Genomic DNA, 10942 nt, shown 5'->3' with positions numbered 1-10942 from the left:
AGAGAGAGAGAGAAAGTCAGAGAGACAGAGAGGAGAAAGTCAGAGAGACAGAGAGAGACAGAAAGAGAGAGAGACAGAGAGAGACAGAAAGAGAGAGAGACAGAGAGAGAGACAGAAAGAGAGAGACAGAAAGAGAGAGACAGAAAGAGAGAGACAGAAAGAGAGAGACAGAAAGAGAGAGACAGAGAGAGACAGAAAGAGACAGAAAGAGAGAGAGACAGAAAGAGAGAGAGACAGAAAGAGAGAGAGACAGAAAAAGAGAGAGACAGAAAGAGAGAGAGACAGAAAGAGAGAGAGACAGAAAGAGAGAGAGACAGAAAGAGAGAGAGAAAGAGACAGAAAGAGAGAGAGAGAGACAGAAAGAGAGAGAGAGACAGAAAGAGAGAGAGAAAAAGAAAGAGTGAGAGAAAAAGAAAGAGTGAGAAAGAAAGAGAGAATTGATGACCATAAAAATAGAAAACTCACTGTTATTTGATAAGTTCGCACTCTCAGCAATTCCTGTTTGGCATCTTCACAATTTTTATCTAAACGCACAACTTGTAAGAAAGCTTGTTCTGCTGTAGAAAATTGCTGTAGAAAATGTAAAAAAATAAAAAAGATAAGAGTCAGATTTATATTAAGTAAGCAAAATAAATTAAGGAAATAAATGTGAACAAAAATTTTATAGACAAGAGTTTTACAGCAGTAAACATTATCAAGTGCTTTTTTTCTTGCATCAATGCACATTTGGATAATTTCAAAATTAAATCCGCCAGAATATTTCTTTCAACCATTTTAATCTTTTTTTAAGAGTTAAGAAGTAAAAATATATAATGAATTATTTTGTGGATCCTTCAAAATTCGAAAGCATTTCAACTGAATAGAAAGTAATTTTAATGTCTCATGTATTAATTTATTGAAAGTTTTGGAAGATATTTACATCCAATAATTTTAAAAATAAATATTAAAACATCATCTTTCCTGTCTTGCTGCATTTACCATAGGATGATTAAGTTTTCTCCAAAGGAGGAATTTTCTAGTAAATTTTTTAAATGACATTTTCAGCCTTAACAAGGCACAGTGCCACTTTGATGTAAGGGGCTACTATCAGGGACATAAGTTAGAGAGATACTATGTAGGGAGTAGAGCAGCAAGATGTCTGTTTACACTTGAACTTCTGCATGTCAGTACAGTTGGGGAAGCAGGAACCCGGAAGGGAATTCCAAAGTCTAGCAATTCTAGGAAAGAAACTATTAGACTAGAAGGCTTTCTTACATCTAGGGAGCTCTACTCTGTAGGAGTGGGACTTTGCTGCTTGTCGGATTTGTCAAGTGTATTTACGTTGAAGGGGTACAAGGGCTTGTAGTTTGTTGGAGCATCCATCATTAAAATACTTGTAAAACAGGCAGAGAGATGCAACATTTCATCAATGGGACAGAGGTTGAAGCTTAGATGACATCTATCAGGTTGGTGACTCTCTTTTAAACCCTGTCCAGGAGCGAGAGACTAGTATCAAATGCACCAGCTCAGAAGTGACAACAATACCCCATACATGAGTGAATGGTGGCGTTATGCAGGTACAGGATACTTTCAAGCATAAGTAACTTTCTAGCAAGGTAGAGAGAGAGAGAGAGAGAGAGAGCCCACCTTCTTTGCAGCAGTCTTGGCAATTTTCTCTTTATGTATCTGTTCCAACTCACATTCCCTGTAAATGTTAGTCGAGAAGTTTGAATGAAGTACTTTCAGGTAATGTATCTTTAGCCATAGCTATTGGTGGTTGAGAAGGTTTCTTGTAATTATTAAAGGCAATGAGCTTAGTCTTGGCAGTATTGAACATTATCACCCATTTCTGTTCCCATTCCACTACAGACTGGAGGTCTTCCTCTAGGGTTTCTGCCATTGCCTTAAATATGTGTTCATTCGTTTTCTCCTCTTACCTGTTATAGAGCATAGTGTTTCAGCAAACATGCCCATTTCAGAGATTATTTAATCAAGGAGATCATTTATGAATATCAGGAATAATAAAGGTTCAAGGATTGACCCTTGAGGTACACCTGCATTTATATTATATCGTTTAGATGTACAACCATCGAGGACAACCTGGATTCTTTTATTTAAAAAGGGTTTAACTAGGTTAAGTATTTGTCCAGTAATACCATAGGATTTGATTTTCATAAGACCATTCCATACCCTATCAAAAGTCTTAGATATATCTAGATATACTGCCCTCCCCTCTCTTGCCATATCTAGTGCATGGTATATATGTTCAGAGATTACATTTAGGATATCTGCAGTAGAATGGGCTTGCTTAAATCCATATTGATAGGTGGACAAAAGTGAAGTGGTGAACTAGATCTTGATTAATTATAAACTCATATTTTGGTGAGAAGAGGGAGGAAGCTAATTGGGCAATAGTTTAATGGATCAGTTCTTTTGCCAGAATTCTTGTAAACTGGTACCACAGAAGCAGTTTTCCAACAGTCAAAAAAGCATCATTCGTTAAGGCATTTGTTTAGAAGTTGGGAGAGCATTGGAGCAACCTCAGCAGAGTATTTTTTTTAATAGTACAGCCGGAATGAGATCAGGTCCACATGGTTTTGAGGTGTCTAGGTTTTTTATGATATGTACTTAAGGAGTGATTTTCAGATCATCTAGTATGGTTTCTGTTTGCTAAGCAACACCAGTGAGGGAGTGGTTTGCTGGGTGTAAAGTAGAGTTTGTGGCAAACTTATGGGCAAGCATATTAGCTTTCTCAGTTGCTGTGCATACCACTTCATGATTGTTGGATAGTGGGGAAATTGTTGATTGCACATTATTTACGACACTGTTGTAGATTTCTCAGAAATCACAAGTTCCTAATTTCTGCACTTCATTGCGTTTTCTGGTAGTTTTGGTGTATTCTCTCTTAGCTGTCGCTACTTCTTTATTACTTCTAGCTTCTATAAACTTTTGTCTGTTTGTACTAGACTTATGCCGGATAAATCTGTGATATGCATGTTGCCTCTGAGTAATGGCAACTGCGCAAGTAGAAGTAAACCATTGGAGAGAGTGGAGTTTACTACAGAACTTTCATGTGGGAACATGTGCTTCTACTGCTGGTTTGAACCATTCAGTAGTCACATTTGCACACTGTTACGCAGGAAGCAAAAAGATATTTCCCCATGTAACCTCTAATGGCATTCTAGTCAGCCTTATTGTAGTACCTTGTTGTTTTGAGCAATGACTCTTCAACGTGTGGTCGTGAGTTTTGAGTGATGTATATCATTATCACAGCATAATCAGCATATCAGAGTGGGCATTTTTTAGACAATCCTGAGAAACTGTTTTCAGAAATAGATTCAGAAATGAGGTTTGCAGGTCCTGACAATCTGGGAGACAGTTCGGAAATGTTACTATCTGTGTCAAGGAATGGGATATAGAAAAGTTATGGATGATGCTACCAGCTATGTCTGTGTAGTTAGAGAAGCCAAGCCAATTATTGTGGTGGGAGTTAGTCACCAAATACATGTATTTGGGTGCTAGTGTCAAGGGACAGTGCTACATCTATGCTGTCAGAGACATAGTTGATTAGGGTACAAGTCTGGGTCGAGGGAGAATGATAAAGAAAATATAAGTAGCTAACGCTATGTTGTAAAGTTAGTTTAAAGCACATGAAGGCCTAGTCATGCGATTCTAGTTTAGATTCCCTAGTCATGGGGAGGGTGTTATGAATATAAATTCCAAGTCCGTGCATGTGTTTGTCAGAGTCCTTATGACAAAGTGGAAGATAACCAGACATGTTAAAATGGTTAGAGGGGATAGAGGAATGCAAGTTAGTTTCACTTAGTGCTAAGATATCCGGGGAGTTTGCCAGGAGAAATGATTCTACATCATCTAAGTTAGTTCCAAGTCCATGGATATTGATAAATGCGAGCCTCAAGGGAGGAGGCGAATTGTTGTTTGAGTGTGTGTCTGGTTTGAGCGTTATTTTGGATCGAGCTGTCATTTCATTTTATTTTGTAGTTACAGCTTAGGGTGAGAGGTGCCAGACAAAGCAGATGTATGCATAGCCACCATCATGCAACATGTAGACCATCAGCCAACTCCTCATCAACAGGAATGTGGCCTCAGGAATGCCCACAAGAGATGAGTGCAAGGTCCCTTTTCATGCGTGATATGGCACTTATACAACTGATGATAGAGCAACTGCTCTAAGTGCTACCAAAGAGTTAGGGCTCCTGTACTGTCAGTCAAAATACAACAGCCAGAAAACTGTCAAACTGGTACCCTCAAACCTGTCAGACAAGAGTGGCCCAGTCCAATCATGTTTAGCATACATGGTAAACAAGCATCCCCGAAATGCCTAGGTTTAGGGGAAGGGAAAGAGGCAGATGTGAGGAATAGCATTCATTGCCCTAGTCAGGAAACAAGGCTAAGCACTGGGCATCTCTAATGAGTCCTTGTGATCACACCTCTACTTCTGGTTAATAGGCGAAGAAGGAGTATGGAAGCCAGGCGATAGGCAGAGCCTATCTACTCCTTAAGCAGTTGTGGTTTGCAAACTGGTGATTTGATTGAGTCACCAGCTTTAGAGAGGTTGTCAACCAGGACTGAGGAGGCTTCCTTCCCCTGTTTGGTGTCAAGACACATGAGGTCAATGGCACAAGTTTAACATTAGTTTTCCTTCTCCAAGAAGGATGACCTAACCAGATCTATGAGTCCATCAGCACTGAGAAGGTTATCCCCCACGCCTGGTTTCAAAGCCAGATATTTCTATGCCCCCGCATGTGTAGTTAGAATTAATCGAGTTAATATAAAAAATAATTAGTATCTGCTTTGAAGTTACACATCTCAAAATAGGATTAAAATTGGAAGATGTGGTTATTTACATGTTTTGAGTGGAAACATGGGTGAGGGCATGTATAAGTATGAGGTGTCAATTTGAGGTTAATATCTAGAGTTCAGCGAGGATTAATAAATACATTGGAAAAATTATAGTATAAAGAGTTAAGGTATGATTCGAAATGGGCTTCAGGTGTTAGTTTTCATGTAAAAAGTCTAGTACTTTCGCCCATCTAAGGAAAAGAGATATAGATTTGCTACTTAATATAGATCACTTTTAGTATAACTACAAACTATGGCTAATAAGTATCTATCTTATATTTACATTCTATTGCTTAACAATAAGTTATAAGATAATGCATGACTTCTCAATAGATAACTGTAGATGTTTAGTATAGATTTTTCAAAGTCAGCTTTCTAGAGTTAAGGATTGGAAGGTAAAAAACCCTCTCCCAAGGTACGTGCAAAGAATGAGATTTTATAGCAACTTGGGAAGAAGAGCAATTGGTTATTTGTCCAGTTGGAACAGCAGAGATGATATAACTTACAAGAATACAGTATTAATATACAATTATGATATACAGGGATTTTGGTAGGGTTTAGTAGTATAAGGATTTGGAATAATGATTATCATGTAAAACAGACACAGGCAGTCATCTTGGTGGTAAAGTAAGTAGCCCTTTTAACTCAACATTTAGAAAAGAATTTGTGCCAGTTATTTTAGTATTATACATAAGTAACCATATACATATGACCAGTATAGATGTATACCTAGTCAAATATTAAATTGTGACAATATTTGCATGGTTGAAAAAAAAAAAAAAGAAAAAAAAGAAAGAGGGCTTGTTATGCCACAGAGACAAATGTTGAAATTCAGATGGTGGAAAAGAAAGGAAAGGGCAGAAAAAGAAAAGAGAAAAATAAAAGCTGTTAAATGCTTATAGAAGTCATAAAAACCCCAGATTGATAGTGAAATATTGTTTCTTCCCCAGAGTTGTCTTGTTCATTATTTGGGCCCATAAAATAAAAAGGAAGAGAAATATTGCGAGTTTTCGAAGATTTAACAATGAATTAGATTTGGGAAAGTTAATTATTTGGTAGTAAAATCACTTTTCATTTGTAATAATTGAATAATGGCTCTTGTTCAGGCAAGGTAGTCTTGTCACAAGAATCGTATCCAAACAAGGAACATTAGACCCTTCAACAAATATCAGTTGGTTGTTTTTGTTTTACGGCATATCAACCCTTTTCAGGTTATTTAATGCCGAATCCAAAGATTTTGAAGAAAAAATTTTTAATAGAATATATTTGTTGTTTTCAAGTCAGTTTCTATTTAAACCATAGTTGGGACCCTAACAGGTACTACCACTCCGGGTCAGAGTGGACTTGGGAGCAATGGCAATTAAAGGGTGGCTCCACACTCCCCAAAGCCCGCAAGCTGGGGCCTCACCACTGGATATAGTTTAAGGTCATATCCAGGACCTCAACCAATATCAAAACAAGAATAAATAATAGCGGATTGTTATTCAGACACCAATTATTGGCAGAATGAGATATGTGTCAGACTCTGTTAAGGTTGCTAACTGATTAAGTCAAGTAGGTGAATCTTTTATGAAGAAAACTGAATGGACCACGCCTACACACACTGTGGTGATGGTTAATTAAAATAGTTGTTGATAAAAAATTAAATGAAGAATTATGATTATACGGCTCGAATGTTGGGAGCGAGCCCCTGCATGATAACAGGGGAGATGGAAAAATAGATGAAGAAAGAAAGCGCATGTGGTAAATCTATTGATCATTCTGGATAAAGAGGAGTGTATCCCTGCATATTAGAACCAGTAAGCATGGCAAGAAGTTAGAACAATAATGTATTATCAATAACTGGGAGTTAAATTCTATTAGTAAGAGGGGCGGATATTAAGAACTCAAGCCGAGACTTGTGAAGAATCCGCGTATGACTTTTCTATGAATAATTATTGCTACATTATCCAAAAAGACCAGTCGTTGAAATGTTATTCTTTCTTCTTTTGGCTTAAATGACCTTTGCTCCCCAATGATACAGCCTTTGGGGATCAATGCTGGACGATTTGCCCTTTCAACACCTAGGGCCTTTGCCAGCATGACTGCTTAGCACCAAGGAATCAGCCAGGACCCAGAATGGCTGAATTCGGTGGCATTACTTGCTGGACACTGTGGGAAAAGTGAGAGGGACGAGAGGGGTACAAAATTCCCAAGTAGTCATCCTCAGTCACACTAGCTTAACAAAATTAGTTATAACTTTATAACAATTTGATTCAATTAATAATTTAATGATCAAAAGATACCATAATTAATTTTCACAAGCCTATTCTATATAAATAAAACACTAGATGTATATGTGTGTGTATATAAAAATATATAACTGATAAACTCTTAAACTACTGGTCATATACCACTGAAATTAACAGGAAATAGTAATCATACACCAAGGATCGTTTATAATGAGTAAAATCTTTATTTGGATGGATGAATAATGTATACAGAAATATGTTCACAAGTTGAAATGCAAAATGTTCATTTCAACTTGCTGACATAATATTATTTTTATGCAAATTCATTCATTGCTTAAAGTGGTTTAATTTTATATCTTTATCTGTTGATAGATCAAACGGTTGGGAATGCAGCTGGAGCGCTAAATGTTTTGGTTTCAATTCTAGTTGATAGCACCAAAGTTATTTATTTTTAAATGAATACTATATATTAAGTACAATATAATATTCAATATAGAATTGGTTCTGTAATAATGAATATGAAATCTGTGTGAATTAAAATATATTTAGGCGTATTTTACACCCTCCCCACTAGTATAATAAAAATTTGTTTTAAACAAAAACAGCCAAAAAAATCATTAAAGTAAAATGCAAAAAAAAAAAAAAAAAAAAAAAAAAAAAGACAAAATACATAAATAAATTAATAACCTACCTTCTGTCCTGCTAATGCTCTGCCTTTCCTAAAATAACCTTTTGGCCAATTTGGCGATATTGATATAGATTTTTCAGCATCTTTTAAAGCTCTGCAAAATGAACAAATAAAATGGAGTTAAAAAAAAGAAAATAAATAGAAAAACATGCATCTTATTGAGTAAAAAAATAATAATCCTAATCATGAGCTACATCATGCTAGAATGATATTAATTTGCTGCTCTATGAATTACAAGAAAAAAAGTTAACTTAAAAAGAATTTTTGATCTATACGCATGATCCACTCAGTGCACAACTGTAGGCCTATTTAAAAAAATTCTTTCCACATTTTAAAAATAATGTTCGTTGCACTAAGTCAATTTAATATTTTTTTCATATTGTTATTTTTAACAAATATAATTTTTATAAAGTATAACAATCTTATTTTCATCAGTTGTCTTTCTTTCTGAGAGGCATTAAAGAGAATTACGCTAAATTTTAGTTTACTAATAAAAAGTAAAACAAATAATTGCAAATATATTTTATATGACACTAGCAAGGAGCCAAACCTTGTCCAGGATTGAATTAGGATCAACGAATGTTCCAGACATCCAATATTTTTATTGTCATCGATATTGGTGGAATTGACAATTTTTCAATCAAATCGATTGATGCTTCCACTAGTTAGGAGACCATCACGGTGCACCAGAAGAAAGCTTCATATGTCTACCTGCAGTGACTTAGTCCACAATACATTGTAGTCTACATTGCACTGTAGAGGATCTACAGTTGATTTTATAAATTTTTTTATGTAATGGCTTGAATTAAAATTTAAAATGCAAAAGTATCATGATTCAATCGAACTCTAAAGAGAAATATTCATTTTGAATATACTCCTGTCTTATCAAAGAACCTACTGTTGATTTTATACACTAGACCCTTTTGTTTGTGCAGTGATAAACCTTTTAAAATACATTTGTGATGTTAGACTGTATCAGAATGTTAACTTTGCTTAAAATCGAACTGTTCATTTTTAAATTGGAATTTTTTGGTTATCAATTTTCAATACTTACTGGAGGAATTCAAATCCAAAACCTATTTAAGAACACTGTAAAGTACATTTGTGTGAAATTAAAAAAAAAAATTGGCCCAGTTTGGAGGAATCAAATTCACAAGCACACAGACAAAGTGCTCTTTATGCATAAGTAGAGATGATGAAAATGCGATTATGTAAGAATGTTGTTATCTGTATAATACATTTGCACTTTCATTTTTAAATGTTATCTTCCAAACCCATTAAAACAAAAAAAATGATATCCTACAAGTGCTAAATATGAAAAGTAATTGAGAAATATTTGGTGTTGCTGGTTGCCAAAAATTAAGAGTTTATCCATTTTAAAATAAATGGCTCTAAAATCGAACAAGACATCATACATAAATTTGTCACTTAATAGTACATTTGTTTTTCTTGTTTGAATGTGCAGTCAAATGAAAAAGAGACATTAAACTTCTGAAGATTGGATGTTCCATGAAACTACAGTAAACTTAAGTTACGCCACATTTATTATTGCTGTTGTAAAGCAATATCTGAAAAGAACACACATACATATTAGCTATTCTTATGTTAAAAAATTTAGCTTCCTTAAAATTCCCTACAATATTAATAATCTTCAGGTATTGATATTAACATCCATCTTGGAGGATTTTATATAGTCAGAAGTATTAAATTATTATAATTTTCAAAATTACAGAAAATATAATCATATACCATTATAAAAAAATAAAACAAAAAACTTTATATTATTAAAGTTTTTTGATAAATTGAACATATTTAAAAAAAAAAAAGAAAAAGGTAATTACTTATCATATTGTTGTATTCTCTCGTAGCAATAAGACCGGTTTCCAAAAAAACTGAAATATAATAAAAATTCAAAGTGAAAAGAAAAAAAGGAATAAATTTTATATAAATAACCAAATTCAATTATTTAGATGTTTGTTTATAGTCAGCTAATGTACTTCCTAATTTTCTGCAGCGTGCTACCAAAAGTGGTGACAAGGAAAATCAGTTTCTTCACTTTTATTATTCTTCAGTATTTCTTTTATGAAGCGATTTATTGAAATAAAATATAAAGAAAGGGAAATTAAAATATACATATAAAAATAAAACAATTAGCCTTTATTTGAACTTTTAATAAGAAAATTAAAAAAAAAGTTATTTTATTTGAAATTTTATAAGAAATATATGTCTATGAAATTATAAAAATAAGTTTTTATTTGAATTTATATAATAAATATATGTTTATGAAAGTATAAAAATAAAATTACTAAAATAAAAATAAAATTATTGAAATTAAAATAAAAAAAATTCAAATATAAAAAAAAAAAGAAAAAAAAAAAAGGTATTCAATACATAATAAAAGTGAAGGAACTGATTTACCTTGTCACTGCTTCCGGTAAATCTCCATGGAAAATTAGTAATTATGTTAGCCAACTCTAACCAGATTATTTTTTAATATGACCTTGATTGGACAGGTCATGTTAGAATAAAAAATTGTGAATTCAATGAAATCTGTACAATATTTATGAAAAATTTCAAATAAAACAAATTTCTTCTGTTTATACATAAAAAAGTTGTTGACATGGAAAGTAAATTGCTTTCCAAACTTTTACATGAATGATGCTTAACTCAAAATCGTAAAGAAATCCCATGTTTAGTGATCAGCGAAAACTGAACTATCAAGTAGATCTTGACCAACATTTGAAGTTATGACTCCAAAATGTGAGAATTAAGGATTATGTTTATGCAATGAAATGATGTTGCCAAATAATCGCTTTAAAATAATATTGATTTTTTTAATTTTTTTTTTACTAAGACGATCCAAATTTATAATTTTTAGCAATTAGAAAGTTTTATTTTTAATGCAATTCAACTGATGAACATTGATTAAAAGATTTTCAGATACTATTTACTGAAATTAGTTCATTTTTATTAGCTAGATTTTTACATGTTGTACTCCTGAAGATTAAAATTTCTTTTCACAATATTTTTATGAGATAGATTTTTATTGAGTAGATGTTGAGCAACATTTAAAGCTATGAACCAAAAATATCAGAATTAGGAATTGTATTTATGCATACACAATGAGTTGCTAAATGATTGCATAACAAAAATCTTGGGTTATTATTTAGAATTCAAGAAT

The 10942-nt window shown here is 33.4% G+C and overlaps 1 protein-coding gene across 6 annotated transcripts in view; it reads right to left on the bottom strand.

The window, feature by feature from the left end:
* LOC145245715 (uncharacterized) overlaps positions 1-10942 on the bottom strand; it is a 341671-nt gene that overhangs the window by 46006 nt on the left and 284723 nt on the right. For all 6 annotated transcript variants that reach the window (XM_080107250.1, XM_080107247.1, XM_080107249.1 and 3 more), the window contains 3 exons: positions 9603-9653; positions 7765-7855; positions 466-570 (listed from right to left, as the gene is read on the bottom strand). In XM_080107250.1, the coding sequence (XP_079963376.1) occupies positions 466-570; positions 7765-7855; positions 9603-9653 (247 nt within the window). The remainder of the gene's footprint in view (positions 1-465; positions 571-7764; positions 7856-9602; positions 9654-10942) is intronic.

The sequence above is a fragment of the Euprymna scolopes genome, chromosome 23, assembly GCF_053919585.1.
Source record: "Euprymna scolopes isolate OS-2025 chromosome 23, ASM5391958v1, whole genome shotgun sequence".
Lineage (NCBI taxonomy): Eukaryota > Metazoa > Mollusca > Cephalopoda > Sepiida > Sepiolidae > Euprymna > Euprymna scolopes.
Note: the sequence above shows the minus strand (reverse complement) of the source record. Positions and strands in the feature narration are given on the sequence as shown.